Here is a 17,562-nt window from a genome sequence, read left to right as displayed (position 1 = left end):
CAATACTCAAAAGATCGAGGCAGTATGAATTGGCCTAAGCCCATATCTTCAACTGATATTAAGAGTTCCTTGGAATCGGCTGGCCATTTATTATATGAGGCTTGTCGAGGGATTTTCATCTATTCATCATCGTCGACCAAGTTGACTAAAAATAGCTAAGTTTTAACGGTCTAAAGCTTGTGACAAAAGCTTTCAGGAATTGAAAACTAGGCCGACTAGTGCCCAGTGTTGACCTTACCAAAATGTACGTAAGGCATTGTTGATTAGTGGAAAGCATGCAGAGTCGGATTCGGTTTTGTATTGATGCACAAATGCTAAGTTATAGATTATTCCTTGAGACATCTTAAGATTCACGAGATGAATTAACCAACACACAATCTACAGTTGGCTCTTGTAGTATTCGCTCTGAAAATATGGCGCCACTATTCTTATGGTGTTTATATTGATGTGTTAACCAATCCAAAGAGTCTTCAGTATGTGTTACGTCAGAAAGAGCTTACATATAGAGGAGGTAGTTAGATTTACTCAAGGATTATGACATAAGTATTCTCTATAACCTAGGTTAGGCTAATATTGTTTATGATGCATTGAGCAGGTTGTCTATGGACAGTACTTCCCATGTTGAGGAAGACAAGAAAGAGTTCCCCAAAGATATGCACAAACTTCCGCGATTAGGAGTCTGGTTAATGGATTCAAATGAAGGCGACGTGGGGTGATGAATGGGGCTAAATCATCACTAGTATCTTAAGTGAAAGAGAAACAAGACCAAGACCCTATTTTTCTTGAGTTGAAGGCAAATGTTCATAAGCCAAAAGTGATAGATTTTGAACAAGAGTAAATGGAGTATAGAGGTATCAAGGTATATTGGTTGTACCAAGGGTCGATGAACTCCAAGGGAGAGTCATGGAGTAAGCTCATAGCTCCAGATATTTTATCCATCCTGGTTCCACAAAGATATATCGAGACTTGAGAGACGTCTATTGATTGAATAGTATGAATAGAAGTGTTGTATAGTTCATTCTTAAGTGCCCGAATTGGAAAAAAGTCAAGGTAAATCATAAGAGGCCAGTGGTATCGCTCATAACATAGAACATCCGAAATGGAAGTTGGAGATGATTAGTATTGATCTCTTTATTGGTTTACCTTGGTCTCGCATGCATCATGATTGGATTTGGCTTATTGTCCATTATTTCATATAAAGGTGCGTAATTCACCACACAATTTGGAAATTGTTTCCAGAAAAGTTTGGGTTCGAAGGTAAATTTGAGAACTTCTTTCCATCCTCATATTGATGGTCAAATAGAGCGTACAATTGAGACGTTAGAGGATATGTTGAGGGCGTGTGCAATATATTTCAGGTTAATTGAGATGATCAGATACCTTTTGTCGAGTTTGCTTCCAAGAACATTTATCACTCTAGCATCGAGATACCTCCATATGATGTTATTTACGGAAAAAGATGTAGATCTTATATTGGATGATTTGAAGTTGGTGAGGGTGGGTTGATAGGACAAGACTTGGTTCATCAATCCATGGAGAACGTTAAGACTATTCAAGGCAGGTTGAAAACAACGCAGATTTGTTAGAAATTCTATATCGATGTTAGGAGAAAAGACTTAGAGTTTTAGGAGGATAATTTGGTGTATTTGAAGGTTTCACCCACGAAGGATTTTATGAGGTTCGTAAAGAAGGGGAAAATAAGGGGAATGTAACACCCCGCATCTGAAAATAGAAACTGAATGCAGATTTCCATAAGTTACAAGTGCAACCCACAATTGCCACCCACGGCCCATGCTGATGGTCTGTGGTTTGCATCTGCAACCATCCGAGAAATTTATATGAAAACCATTCTAAGGCATGACCTATGAGCTGACATGATGGATCGTGGATCTATCGACGGATCGTCGATCAATCCTTAGGTCAAGGCCTTCAGAACGTGATCTTTAAAGTTGATCGACAAATGGACTTGACGGATTGTGGATCCATCGAGGGGTATTTGGTCAGTTTGTAGGTTGAGACCCTCAGAACCTAGTTTCTGATGTCATCGACGGACTGACAGGACGGACCGTGGATCCATCGATGGATCTTTGATAAGTCTGTAGGTCACTTTAGCAAATTTGAAGTCAGGGGTATTTTGGTCTTTTCCTTATGTGTTGGACCCCTAAATTACGCGATTTTGTTTAGTTTTATCCTAGAAACATAACTAGAACTTACCTAAGTCAATTCATTCATCAAAACTTAGAAACTTATTGCGTAAGAGGAGAAAAGAGGTCAAGAACTTTAGTTCAAGAATGCAACAAGGATCCATCAGTTCTAGCCCCGAAATGGAAAGATTTCTTCATGTAATTTATCACCAAGTATGTGAGATTTCACTAGTGGATTCCTTTTATCCATTAGGTCCCTAGAATTCAGTCAGTTTCTTGATTCCTTTATTAGGAACAAACCTAGGGTTTCTAGAATTTCAGAAGATTATCATGAATTACTTATATAAATGATACAAATTAGTTTAGCATGTTATAAATAAGTTTATTGAATGAATTTCAAAACCCTATCTATGTATTTATTTAGTTCTTTAATTACAAAAGTTTGGTCTCAATAGTTATTAATGCATCATTATCAAACTAATTATTGCCTTCTTAGTTTGCATGTTCATTTTTGAGTTATTCAGAGTTATAGAATTTCAGTCATAATGTGTTCACCACTTAATCTATGGGGAGTAGCATAATACCGAGTTGGGCTAGGGTCAGTCACCCATACAGTTCCATAACTACTAGGTACGTAGGTTGTATATCCCCTATGTGGGATCATTTTAGTGATCACACCAGCATCCCTCTACACCTCTGGCCGGGTTATTGGGTCCTCTCGATGGGGTGTATAAATCATACTCCACATTTAGCTTATGTGGTTTTATTACTAGTTATTAGTAGCTCCCAAAATTCAATCAAATTCTATTGCATTGACCAATTATCAGTACATTCATTATTTAGTTTCAGATTTTATAAATTGATCATTTTATTCAATTAGTTCAATATTCAGTATCTATATCATTTTAAGATTATATCATTGCTTTATTGTTTTGTTTAGTTATATGATATTTCAGCCTTATTTTATTCTAAATGATTTGTACCCTTCAACTACTGATGCATACTCTGTGTTACATCTTTTCGTCATGTAGGTTTAGGTTCTCAACATACGAATCACACTCAGATCAGTTCCAGAACTTCAGTTCAACAACATCTGTGTTGAGTCCTTATTCTTTGAGGACTAGTGACATGTTTATCTTTATCACTTTTAGTCTTTAGTTTTAATTTTGCTAGATCTAGTTGGGCATGTCCCAACATTTCTAGTCAATTTAAAAGCTTAATTGAGACATAGATTCACTTCGTCTTTTGCGTTTGATATTTCTTTGTATTGAAACTCTCGGATTTTATATACTCAATTTAGTATATGGGTATTCCCCATTATTTCAGATTTACTTATTATTAGCTTATACAACAGTCTTATTTCTCAGTTTATCTTTAGTATGCTCATGATTATGCCAGCAAGGTTAACTTGGAGTTAGTTATGATACTAGGTCCCGTGTCCGTGTGTCAGGTAGCTCGGGGCTTGACAAACTCATATCAAAGAACTAGGTTTAAGTGTCCTAGGATGTCTGAAAAGCCGCACTAAGTAGAGTCCTTTCATGTGTGTGAAGTGCATCACAGCTAATGATAGGGAGGGTACAAAGTGTTTTAGGAAAAATCTTCATTTTCTTGTTGCTCTTATTGTGTTTAAGGTATGATGTAATTCCATTATCATTTGATGTTCTATGTTTCAGTGATCATGTCTCCTCATAGAGCTAATATGAGGTACACAAATCTAGCTCCTACAGTCCCAGATCAAGACGTTTCAAATGATTAATTTAGGAATGTCATCCAGATGTTGGCTTAGAGTGTGGCAAACCAAAACATTTAGCGGGTTCAACCTCTTGTGAATGCAAATGGTGGATCAGCGGAAGTGAGGGTCCGTGACTTTGTTAGGATGAATCCGCCTAAGTTCTTAGGATCACAGACAAGTTGAGATCCCCGAAATTTCCTAGATAAGATCAAGAAGATATTTGAGGTCATGCAGGTCACTGGAAATGTTTGGGTTGAGTTCATATCTTACTAGCTGAAATATGTGGCAATGGAAAGAGAACAGGGGTACAAATGTCGCTTCTATTACTTAGGATTGCTTCAGCGAAACCTTCTAGACAAGTTCTTTCAAAGAGATTTAAGGGAGGCAAAAGATCAGGAATTTTTTAACCTGAGACAAGTTAATATGATGGTCCACGAGTATGGGCTCAAGTTTACCCAACTCTCTTGGTATGATCCTCATATGGTTGTTGATTCCAGAGATGAGATGAATAAGTTCTTGTATGAGTTTCATATTTAGAGAATATAGAGTGCAGAAATGATATATTATTGGGAGATATGAACATTGCTAGGCTTATGACTCATGCTTAGCAAGTTGAGGGTGATAAGCTTAGGGAACAATTAAAGGATAACAAGAAGGCTAGGACTAGGAATTATGATTATTCTCAACAAAAATTGGGTGGTGGAAGTCTCTCGCAGTCTCAGCAGAAGTTTCAACTCCAGCCCCTTCATCAGCTAGTGTTCCAACCTCCAAGAACAATTATGATAAGAAAGGTAGGGCATCAGGCTCTAAGTAACTGGGAAGTGTTCCAGGTACCAAAACCTACCCAATTTGCCCTAAGTGTAGTGAGAACCATCCGGGCGAGTGTCATGCAAGAAAGGAAGGATGCTTTGGGTGTGGTCAGTTTGGCCACAAGTTGAGGGATTGTCCTTCTAAACAGGGTTAAGAAGGCAATGCTAGTAGAACTCAATCTACAACTTCAGCAGCATTAGCAGGTCACCCGACTTAGCAAGGTAACTCATCTAGTACAGGTGGCGATCAGTGCCAGAACAGATTGTATGCTCTTCAGGCTTGCAAAAATCAGGAAGATTCTTGTGATGTAGTCACTGGTACATTGTGAGTCATTAATCTCGAATTTTATATTTTATTTGATACAGGGGCTACTCTTTGCTTTGTAACTCCATATATAACAGGAAAGTTTAGTGTTAGTTCAGAAACACTCTCAGAACCATTCTCAGTCTCTACTCCAGCCATTGACCCAGTTATAGCTAGACAGGTACACAAAAATCGTCATGTCACACCTTCCCAGAAAGTAACCTCAGCAGATGTTGTAGAATTAAAACTGGTAGACTTTGATGTCATTCTAGGCATGGATTGGTTACATTCGTGTTATGCCTCAGTTGATTGTAGAACTAGGATTATTCATTTTCAGTTTCCAGATGAACCAATCTTAGAATGAAAGGATAGTGCTTAGCGTCTATGGGTCGATTCATTTCTTACCTCTATGTGCTTTTTCGACCACGAAATCTACTTTGTTGTTCAATGGGAACAGATGCAACTACATGTGTGTCATCTATTGCTCCTACACAATTTTATATACTACTAAGTTAATATTATGTACTACTTTTCATAAAATGATTTAAGTTTTGAAATTTTAGTATGTCAGTTACATCAAACCATGGATAATATCGATAGTTTTTCCTTATCTCCAGTTGAATAGTACCATCTGGTGGTCTTATAAGAAAAGGGTAGAGCTTCAAAATTGCTTGAAGTATCATATGAAAGCATCGAAGAATAGATTCGGTTGACCTATAGAAGTGTGATCCAACCTTGCGAAATTGTTCATTAAAACCAACAATCTCTAAAAATATTAATACTTTGTTCTTGAATAGACACGCTTTGGTTGAACGCAACAAATTATTTCTTCTAAGAGCATTGCATAGTTCATAAAACACATGTTTGCTCATCCTTATATGTCCTACGCAATTTACATCACTTCCATCCAAAATATTGTTCATGTAAAATTCCCTTTCTTGATCGTTATTCGTATAAGGTTCTCTATATATGCTACTTTGATTTTCATAGGCACATTAATTGCAACTCCGAAAGCTAAAATAGATATATCTACAGCTCCAACTATTGCATCATCTTCATTTTGTTTGTCATATCCATTTGTTCCAACTGCGTCTATGATATAACAAAGAAAAGAACATAATAAGAAAATTTACCAAGGCATATAGCAACAGCTGATCAATTTTGAGGAAATCAATACCAAAACCAGCACATAATTAAAAATGTCTTTCCTCCAAATTACCCAATAAATCTTTTCAACTTTCCCTTTAGATTCCACAAACTAGAATCTAAAATCCTATTTCAGATCTACATATCTCTGGTTCAACTATCAAAGAGTGAACAGATAACATTACACACACAATCAAACATACTTGAGTCAAATCTCAGAAAAATATGAAATAATCAATAACAAAAGGCCACAATTCATAGGTTTACCAAAAAATATCAAATTCAATGCACAAATTCACCAAATAAAGTCAAATTCAAACACATGAGCAACTATTTCAGCAGAAAAGCAAGTGAAAGATGAATATCTTGAAAAACTTCGAAATCAAAAACCACACAACTATAATTATTAAACGCATACCATCGAAATTCTTATAGGAATATGAATGAAAAGAACAACGGAAACCCTAAACTTGGAGAGAAACAAGCTGGAGAAATAATGGAGAAACATCACTCCAGAAGTCGTTTTCCGCTGATTTAAGGAAAACAAGTCGCTTAGGAAAATGTTTTTCCAACATTTTGTTGCAACCAAACAAAAGAGAGTAGGAAAACATTTTCCTCCATACCAAACACACCCTGTATCCGACTTGTAAAAATGATTTCATAAAAATTTTGACGTTGTTTCTAAACTAATATAATTAGAATTTCATCTCCAACCAAAACCAAGAAATTGTACGGACTATAAATTGAATCGTCAAATAAAACCTCATGAAAAAATTGATTTATCCAAATCCAAGAACAAATCACAAAAATAGGTCATGCTATTCTCAATCACATTCTATCTCCCTCGAAAATTGAAGTAATATAAAAAGACCAAAAATGACTGGGAGCGAATAAAAGATAATATTAAAAGAAAAATGATTCTAACAGATTGTTCTAAGCACAACTCCATATATAACAAGCCAACCATCAAAATTGCACAAATTTTTTACTATCTCATCCAACTTCTCAAGACACTATCATATCCAACCATTCTTCATTAAGAAGCTACTGTTGCTTGCACTCTGGTGGCCTCTCACCAGACTGACCATCTCCTACAGGAGCTCTTCCACTCTTCTGTGATGTAATGAATATCAACAATTAGGTTCCTATCAAGGTATGCAAGACAGAATCTTGAATGAAATTAACAAACAAAGATGAGTTCATAGATCGTACCTTGCGAGCAGCAGCTGACTGCAGTGACATTTCAAGCAACGGAGGAAAGGTGTTAGCTTTAATAATCATTTCATTTCCAAAAGATTATTTACTTGCTAAAAATTGAAGCGGGAAAAGTTAAACTAAGTACCTTCTTCTTGGTCTTGGTATCTTCTTCTTCCTCCTCTTCGTCCTCATCATCTTCTTCATCCTCATCTTCTTCATCCTCCTCATTCTCTTCATCATCTTCATCCTCGTCATCTTCCAAGTCAGCATAATCATCATCCTCAGCAGCTTCCCCAGTGAACCATGAAACTGCATGTGGAATGATTTTATCTCGAATTGTTGACCTTCATGAATTTATAGGGAAAAAAACAAAGATCATCAGCACCACTTTCTTACAGTCATAATATATGTTTGTGTAAATTACCATCAGATAGACTTACCCAACATCATAATCTTGTTCCATCAAATTCTGAAGTTCTTCAGCCTGTCAATAAGCATAAGGATATAGTTATAGATAAATTGAACTCCAAAAGAGATGTGTAACAAAGGATATAGGCATATAGCAGTACTTACAGCATCTTCATCAATATCCTCTTCATCCTCCGGTACTTGAGGAGGACAAAAGAAGTTGAAGAAACTTTCACACTGCTCTGTTTTAGTGATAGGCTTGGCATTCTTTGACCCCTTCTTTGGCTTCTTTTTTAGAATCTTCTGTGTCAAGCATTTTCCAGGATACCATTCTATCTCAGTCCTATAGATTGAGGAGAACACATGAGAAACCGTTGGGAGACAATAATCATATCAAAAATCAATCAATCAAAAACTTTGGTTGCGGTGCAGATAATATGTAGTGACACACCCAATTGCCTTCTCCAGAATCGGTTCATCTTCATCAATCATGTGATAGGTTTTAGTCAGCAAAGTGTTTTTGAAGTAAGGATTAGCCTCGAAGAAGAATTCAAGCTTGAAACCCTTTGGATCATCAATCTTGGACCACTTTATATCCCTGAGGAATTTGAGAGCTTCTTCATCTCGCTCGGTAATCTGCATTGACAAAAACAGACCATATTGATATGAGTGGACTGACAATTAATGGAACTGTTGTAGTAACTACAGTAAAGCACCTAACAATTACCTCCTCAGATAGCACATCGTTATTTTTCATAGCCGTGAGCCAAAAATCAGGGACACCTTTCTCTATTAAAAGCCAACTGGATTAAATACTGACCATACCAAAGAATCAATCAACTCAAATGTCATAGTTAGTTAACATACCCACTGCATCCTTATCCACTTGCTGGTCTGCTACTGCAGCCTCGGTTGTTGCCCCTTCAACTTCAATAACCCCATTCACAATTTCAAATCTCTGCAAATCAGTATTTTAACAACATTGACTATACATCCCATACCACAGAAACAACGCATATGTTGTACTAGTGTTAAATGTATATCCTGTGGCACAAACCTTTGTGTATAATGGTTGATAAAGCTTCTGGTATTTGGCTTCAAGTGCAGCTCTCTCTTCAAAAAATTTTGCCTCCAAATCGTCATGTTGAGTCTGCACAATTAAGAAAGAGGAAGAACTCATCACTCCTGATCACAAATATAAAAATCACACAAAAGCAAGAACGTTCAAAAGAAAGCCAACAACCCAGATAAACACAAAGTTTGAGCATCAAGAAGATTGCCTCCACAAATAACAACATTTCTAAGGGTATCCAAATTCAGTTTTAAGTTAAACAGAACTTGAAAACTAATGCACATAATAAACAGTAAACTAATGAGACACTAAAGTGCACATTATGACTAATCCAAGTGTTCCATATTATCTGCATTGTAGTTAAATACGCCTCTGAAAGTCAGCTTAGTAATATAGTCCTATTTTAAGAAGACTACAGACTTAACTTCTTAGTAATATAGTCCTGTATTAAGAGAAGACTACAGACTTAACTTTTATCTGAACAGAGTATTAGCAAAGGTTATCCTTGGATAACCACTTCACAGTACAATGCAAAATTGTGCTTCAGTCTAACTCAAAGAATAAAAAACAAACTTTTTTCTTTCATGAAGAGAATAAAACACAAACATTTGGTATAACATCAGAAACAAAACTAATCAATGAAAGATAGCATAGCGATAATCTAATTAAGATATCCAAGTCCTTCCAATTAGTCAGGTGCTTTGACATGATATAACATTTTCCATGGATGTTTGTTCAAATAAAACAAATTCTCAAGCTAATTTATCATGCACAAAGAGAATATGTGTTGTATAAAAACCAAGTGAAGAACTATTCTTTAAGTAAACTCTTCAATTACAGAGGATTTTGAACAAGGTCCACGACCAGGAGTGCGAAAGATCAAAAATTCACTATGCACAAAATAGGAAAAACTATATTTTTAAAATGGTTAAATCAAACTTCTGATGATGTCTGATTTAAACGTTGCAGGTTCATAACATAGATGCATAAAATATCTGGCACAGAACAAATTAGCAACGAACTAATTTGCAACTATCTGGCAGTACAGAACAAATTTGAAAGTGAAATACGTAAAATAATTCCCAATAGAGTAGAGTTGTAGGTAGATAAGAAATGTACAGGATAATAAGAGTGAAGTGGCATAAAAGAAAAGTTTTGAACGTGCCTGAATCTCCCTGAGAACCTCAACACGCTTCCTGACAATGGGGGACAAATTTTCAAGTACATCTGAGTGTTTCCCAGTAAGATCCTGAAGTTTACTCTTCAAATAAAAAGCACCACAACGTCAGCCAAAAATTCATACATTTAAAAGACATATTAAAAAGACTCAACTCACTTTGAGTACATTGACAAGGTCTGCTCGGTCCCCCGCATTCAAAGCTGCACAAGAGATATTAATTAGAGATATATAACAAGAAAGAACAAACAAGTGGGGGCTGATGCCAAATATGGAAAAGAGTATATAAAGGGATAAGGGGTTTTACCAGCGCTGAGATCGGCAACACTGAAGTTGTCCTTCCCGTTGCTCATAATGAATGATGAGTGGAACTGAAACTGAAGGAGATTCAACAAGCCAACAAAGAGAGAGGGAGAAGTTACTAAGCGCCTCAATTTAAGCTCTTCTCTCCCTCGCTCGCTCTCTTTATCAGAAACAAAACCTAGCTGCTCACCTTATTTTTATATTCACGCCGGTCTATATAAGGCCTTGTTTGTTTTTTTTTTCATTTCCCCTTTATTTTAAAGGGTCAAATATGCTCCTAAACTATTCGAAAAGGGTCAGATATACCCCGTTTAAATTTTGGTCCATTTATACCCTCGCCGTCCAACTTTTGGTCTACATATGCCCTTTTGGCCGTTAGTTGGCCAACTCGAAATATCAACTCATTTTACTTTTATGTAAATGCCAAATGGATTTTCCACGTCATTTTTATGTATTATCACTTGACATTTATATTCAAGGGAAAAGGGTCAAATATGCCCCTAAACTATTCAAAAAGGTCTAGATATACCCCCGTTTAAAGTTTTGTGCATTTATACCCTCGCCTTTCAACTTTTGGTCTACATATGCCCTTATGGATGTTAGTTGGTCAACTCGAAATATCCAACTCATTTTACTTTTCTTTAAATGCCAAATGGATTTTCCACATCATTTTTATATATTATCACTTGACATTTATATTAAAAGAGAAAGGGGTCTTTTATGTCCCTAACTATCCGACCTAATTTTAAAACACATATACGACCCGTCTTTTAAATAATCTATACAACTCGACCCCTTTTTTTAAATACCCTATATGGGTCGGATTAGGGCATAATTGAACCATTTAAAAGGCAAACACTATCGTGCTTTGATTAGAACCGCCGAGGAATCAATGGCACGACAACTGAAGGAAAAGGATGTCGAGGTTTGAAAAGCGTTTCGGCGCAATGCAGAGCTGGAGGCGCAAACTCACAGACAAGGGCTAGAGCGGAGGAATTCACCGTAACAGCGTTACAGACACAACTGCAAGCTGCAGCAGGTGATGATGATGTAAATAACAGAATCATTCACACATATATGAGTTAGATTAGGGGCATAATTGAACCATTTAAAAGACGATCATATATGTGTTTTAAATTGGGTCGGATAGTTAGGGCATAAGTGACCCCTTTCTCTTTTAATATAAATGTCAAGTGATAATATATATAAATGATGTGGAAAATCCAATTGGCATTTAAAGGAAAGTAAAATGAATTGGATATTTCGAGTTGACCAACTAACACCCATAAGGGCATATGTAGATCAAAAGTTGGACGCGAGGGTATAAATGGACAAAACTTTAAACGGGGGTATATCTAGACCTTTTTGAATAGTTTAGGGGCATATTTGACCCTTTTCCTTGAATATAAATGTCAAGTGATAATATATATAAATGATGTGGAAAATCCAATTGGCATTTAAAGGAAAGTAAAATGAATTGGATATTTCGAGTTGACCAACTAACACCCATAAGGGCATATGTAGATCAAAAGTTGGACGCGAGGGGATAAATGGACAAAACTTTAAACGGGGGGATATCTAGACCTTTTTGAATAGTTTAGGGGCATATTTGACCCTTTTCCTTGAATATAAATGTCAAGTGATAATATATATAAATGATGTGGAAAATCCAATTGGCATTTAAAGGAAAGTAAAATGAATTGGATATTTCGAGTTGACCAACTAACACCCATAAGGGCATATGTAGATCAAAAGTTGGACGCGAGGGGATAAATGGACAAAACTTTAAACGGGGGGATATCTAGACCTTTTTGAATAGTTTAGGGGCATATTTGACCCTTTTCCTTGAATATAAATGTCAAGTGATAATATATATAAATGATGTGGAAAATCCAATTGGCATTTAAAGGAAAGTAAAATGAATTGGATATTTCGAGTTGACCAACTAACACCCATAAGGGCATATGTAGATCAAAAGTTGGACGCGAGGGGATAAATGGACAAAACTTTAAACGGGGGGATATCTAGACCTTTTTGAATAGTTTAGGGGCATATTTGACCCTTTTCCTTGAATATAAATGTCAAGTGATAATATATATAAATGATGTGGAAAATCCAATTGGCATTTAAAGGAAAGTAAAATGAATTGGATATTTCGAGTTGACCAACTAACACCCATAAGGGCATATGTAGATCAAAAGTTGGACGCGAGGGGATAAATGGACAAAACTTTAAACGGGGGGATATCTAGACCTTTTTGAATAGTTTAGGGGCATATTTGACCCTTTTCCTTGAATATAAATGTCAAGTGATAATATATATAAATGATGTGGAAAATCCAATTGGCATTTAAAGGAAAGTAAAATGAATTGGATATTTCGAGTTGACCAACTAACACCCATAAGGGCATATGTAGATCAAAAGTTGGACGCGAGGGGATAAATGGACAAAACTTTAAACGGGGGGATATCTAGACCTTTTTGAATAGTTTAGGGGCATATTTGACCCTTTTCCTTGAATATAAATGTCAAGTGATAATATATATAAATGATGTGGAAAATCCAATTGGCATTTAAAGGAAAGTAAAATGAATTGGATATTTCGAGTTGACCAACTAACACCCATAAGGGCATATGTAGATCAAAAGTTGGACGCGAGGGGATAAATGGACAAAACTTTAAACGGGGGGATATCTAGACCTTTTTGAATAGTTTAGGGGCATATTTGACCCTTTTCCTTGAATATAAATGTCAAGTGATAATATATATAAATGATGTGGAAAATCCAATTGGCATTTAAAGGAAAGTAAAATGAATTGGATATTTCGAGTTGACCAACTAACACCCATAAGGGCATATGTAGATCAAAAGTTGGACGCGAGGGGATAAATGGACAAAACTTTAAACGGGGGGATATCTAGACCTTTTTGAATAGTTTAGGGGCATATTTGACCCTTTTCCTTGAATATAAATGTCAAGTGATAATATATATAAATGATGTGGAAAATCCAATTGGCATTTAAAGGAAAGTAAAATGAATTGGATATTTCGAGTTGACCAACTAACACCCATAAGGGCATATGTAGATCAAAAGTTGGACGCGAGGGGATAAATGGACAAAACTTTAAACGGGGGTATATCTAGACCTTTTTGAATAGTTTAGGGGCATATTTGACCCTTTTCCTTGAATATAAATGTCAAGTGATAATACATATGAATGACGTGGAAAATCCATTTGGCATTTAAATAAAAGTAAAATGAGTTGGATATTTTGAGTTGGCCAACTAACGGCCAAAAGGGCATATGTAGACCAAAAGTTGGACGGCGAGGGTATAAATGGACCAAACTTTAAACGAGGGGTATATCTAAACCTTTTCAAATAGTTTAGGGGCATATTTGACCCTTTTCCCTTTATTATTTATTACTCTCTTGTTCATTTGAAGGTTTATTATGTCAAGCCCAGCCCCAAAAAGGCAAAAAATAACTCTATTAATGTCATGAAACTATATAAATTAGAAGAAGAAGAAAGTAGGGAGAAGAGAAAAGACTTCTTATTTCTCTTGAAGTATATTCAGGATTCATAAATCTTTCACAAATCTTATTTACAATGAAAGAAAACCCTTTATTTATAGGAAAAACCTTACTTGGTCCCCAGGTAGGATTCCTAACCATATCCTACAAGGACTCCATATAATTAGACATTCACTATAATACAAATTGTTTATAACACTCCCCCTTGAATGTCAGTAGATTATGTGTCTCGTTAAAACATTACTAGATAAAACCCAGTGGGAAAAAAATCTAGTGAAGGAAAAAGAGTACACATATCCAATAATACGCATTATGGATGCCTCATTAAAAACCTTACAACGAAAACCCAGTGGGACAAAACCTTGTGAGGAAAAAAGAGTATATCGCGTATTAACTTCCCTTAATGACAACATCAATTCACATACTTGAATCTTCGTTTTCCAATCTTGAGCATCATCTTCTTGAAAGTTGTAGTTGGTAGAGACTTGGTAGATATATCAATTGTAGTATTACTTGAACAAACATGTTGCATGTTGATATCACCTTTCTTGGGAGCTCATGAGTGTAGAAAAACCTTGACGAAATATGCTTTCTTCTATCTGCTTTTATGAATCTTCCCTTAAGATTAAAGATTTCTGCAAGTTCCTTACTTTAACTTCTTTACGGAAATAATCTATTGCCTTTTGAAAACTCTTCAAGAGTTTCAATTCTAGTCATCAACTTGCATAATTATACTTGTATATTCTCTATGCATTTTGAATCTATTTAATCCTTATGAGGATGATTAACAACTTTTTCAAAACCTTGTATATGCTAGATTTCGAAGTCATTGGATATTTTCATATTAGTTTTGTCAAGTGACAACATTCGATATTAGATGTATGACATCTTCTAGTGCCTAGATTGCAAGTCAAATAAGATTTACGCTTACCAAGATGCATCATTCCACTTTTCACTTGATAATTATTTCTACACAAGCATGTTTTAATAGATCTAGAATTCATATCCTCATTATCTTTTACAATATTGCGCGCAATCGTATCAAAGATATCATCAACGATATATCATTTTGTATCGATTCACAATACGACAAAACTCATTCAGATCTCATCACTTCATTATTTTTAGGTAGCTACCCCTTTCATGAGTTTCATAAAGTTTTATGTCGTAGGCTCTCCAAGAGCACATTATCTTCTTATTTATGATCATTTTGGTTCTTTGATCCTCTCCTTTTTTCAAGGATTATTTTATTTAGAATTGATTAGTCTATCATAGACTTTATCATTAAGGGACATTCAATAGGAGTATTTACAACTCTTCTGTTGCTTCTAGTCTCCCCCTTATGTGAGACAAACTTACATATATCTCAATCTTTTGGAGAATCTATCTTTGTGCATCATTGTATATTCGTTGATTATATACTACATACCAAAATAATCAGATGAAAAATATTTGGTCCTTGACCATAAATCGATTGAAAGAAAATTTGATCATAATTTATCGGTCTGATGCGTACTACTTTTGTATGCAATATCGTATTTCATATCAACATATGAAGCTTTATTTTCAAAAACAATGATTTTACTATTTGAGACATTTAGTGTCACATCATCTTGAGTATTTATCAATACTATCAAGATAAATTGTCTTGATTACATATTTAGAAATTGCACTCTTAACTTAATTATTTTTGCACAAACAATTTTGTGAATGTCAAACTACTGGTTGACAACAAACGCACATGTGATTATCTTATAGATGCATCTTTTTATCATGTCACATGATAGGTGAACGGACTCATATTCACCTTTTATACTTTTCAGAATTTATAGATTTAATCTCAACATTAGTTGATCCAATCAACTTGTAATGAGAATAAACAACAAAAGAATTCTTGAAGAATCTTCTAGTTTTTCAATGTATGTCCATTACTCAGTATGCACATCTTTGGGATGACCAAATTATTCATGCCAACTAATAAAATTATTAGTGCTCGTAAACTCCAAGTTTACAACGTCATGTGCCTTTTGCTTTAATAAATTTCGGATTTACTATTATATGAGTAAATTTCAATTTTATTAATCCAAGAGTAATTTTCAGATTTATTTTTTCTCAATTACTTCACCTCATTGAATGAACTAATCTGAAGAAAATTGTGTAACATATTATTTGTGCCAACATTGTTGCAAACATCAAGTTGCGAGATAATAATAGGCACACATGAGACCATATAGAAGAAACATTTATTAGGACCATTAAATATCTAAACAATCCACTAAGTGGATGACTAGGTCCACAAATTTCTGTATACGTTCCTAGAACGCAAAGAATTCAATCTCAACTTTCGTTTATGATGATCTCACAATTAACTTGTCTTGTTAACAAGCAGTACAAGAAAATTCACGTCTAGTATGGTGGCTTATCACCTCATTCACTCTAAAGAATGGATCTGTATTTTTACCATTTATCAAAATTTCTTATTCTTCATGAATGAAACACAAATATGTGAGCATATCAAATAATGATAGCTTCAGTACCTCATTCAATATCTATGTGCATTATTCAATCACTTATCTTCTTTCAGACATATTATGCACTACAATCATATTCACTTTACGTAATGGAGCAAATTCAGTAGATTTCATGACTTCTCATTAAAAATATATTAGTTTTTCTTTACTCATTATTATATCATCAATATGGTGCATTGAGACTCACATTCAATGTCTTATCCATAAAAAGTGTCTTAGGTCATAAATCGATGGATCTTGAACCCAACATCTTATCATCATGGTGCATCAGGACTTTAACCCAATGCTTATCCTCTTTTTGCGATTGGACATAAATCCATCGTCTTATTCTGTTGGTGCGATAAAACTTAAATCTATCGTCTTACCCATAATGAGGCTCAACCTCAAGCCTTCAAAATAATTGTAATTTTATCACTTTTGATGATCATTAATATGATCATACATTATAATTACACACAAAATTGAGATTATTGATTTATTATAATCAACATTAGTAGTTAATAAAATGGCTTAATAGATCACATACCTCATATAAAGGTGAAAACATACCTTTCACTAAATTGTGCTTATTTAATTATTGAATAAATTAAGGAATTCTCTTCCAGTCGATTAAAATTAAATGTATAGATAGTCGACAAGTCTCTTTAAATACTTACTTTAGATGGTACCTCCAGATCTGTTACATAAATAATTATAACATAAAGATAAATCATACCTTGAAGATATAAGTACCTTATTGCATAACTTATGCATGATCACTTTTGCACTTTTCCCGTCTTCTTCATAATTCTTTAAGAATTGAACAATCGTGCTGATAACGTGTTACGAAACTATATAAATTTAAAAGACGAAGAAAGTAGGGAGAAGAGAAAAGACTTCTTATTTCTCTTGAAGTATATTCAGGATTCATAAATCTTATTACAATGAAGGAAAACTCTTTATTTATAGGGAAAAACTTACTTGGTCCTGTCACGACCCAAAACGAGCCGCGAGTGGCACCCACATTTATTCTCCTATGTGAGCGAACCAACCAATCTAATCCCAATTTCTTACCAATATTTCAACCATAATAAACAAAATATAATGCGGAAGACTTAAAACTCATTAATGAAAATCGATTAAATAACTTCTAAAAACTCAATACTTATTGTTCCCAAAAACTGGAAGTCATCACCACAAGAACATCTATCCTCAAATTACTAAATCTAA

At 34.9% G+C, this 17,562-nt stretch overlaps 1 protein-coding gene across 2 annotated transcripts; it reads right to left on the bottom strand.

Annotated features, from left to right (window-relative positions):
• Positions 1 to 6,878: 6,878 nt before the first annotated feature.
• On the bottom strand, positions 6,879 to 10,480 carry LOC107020763 (nucleosome assembly protein 1;2). Of its 2 annotated transcripts, none has more exons than XM_015221255.2 (12): positions 10,297 to 10,479; positions 10,149 to 10,192; positions 9,978 to 10,073; positions 8,798 to 8,890; positions 8,608 to 8,698; positions 8,468 to 8,529; positions 8,192 to 8,376; positions 7,906 to 8,083; positions 7,773 to 7,816; positions 7,478 to 7,676; positions 7,348 to 7,365; positions 6,879 to 7,248 (listed from the first exon to the last, which is right to left on the bottom strand). In XM_015221255.2, the coding sequence occupies exons 1-12, from the start codon at positions 10,340 to 10,342 to the stop codon at positions 7,180 to 7,182; spliced, it is 1,125 nt and encodes a 374-aa protein (XP_015076741.1). In that variant the 5' UTR covers positions 10,343 to 10,479; the 3' UTR covers positions 6,879 to 7,179. The 2 variants fall into 2 exon arrangements, with proteins under 2 accessions (XP_015076741.1, XP_027773085.1); XM_027917284.1 differs by having other exon boundaries at positions 6,892 to 7,245; positions 10,297 to 10,480.
• Between the last annotated feature and the right edge of the window lie 7,082 nt (positions 10,481 to 17,562).

Source organism: Solanum pennellii, chromosome 5 (assembly GCF_001406875.1).
Source record: "Solanum pennellii chromosome 5, SPENNV200".
Lineage (NCBI taxonomy): Eukaryota > Viridiplantae > Streptophyta > Magnoliopsida > Solanales > Solanaceae > Solanum > Solanum pennellii.
Note: the sequence above shows the minus strand (reverse complement) of the source record. Positions and strands in the feature narration are given on the sequence as shown.

Excerpts from the sequence above, each read along its gene's own strand:
- LOC107020763 (XM_015221255.2), bottom strand. The coding sequence starts at position 10,342 with ATGAGCAACGGGAAGGACAACTTCAGTGTTGCCGATCTCAGCGCTG. Across the intron at positions 8,699-8,797 it reads ATCAACCATTATACACAAAG|AGATTTGAAATTGTGAATGG; the intron begins GTTTGTGCCACA and ends ACTGATTTGCAG. Across the intron at positions 8,530-8,607 it reads AGTGGATAAGGATGCAGTGG|AGAAAGGTGTCCCTGATTTT; the intron begins GTATGTTAACTA and ends GGCTTTTAATAG.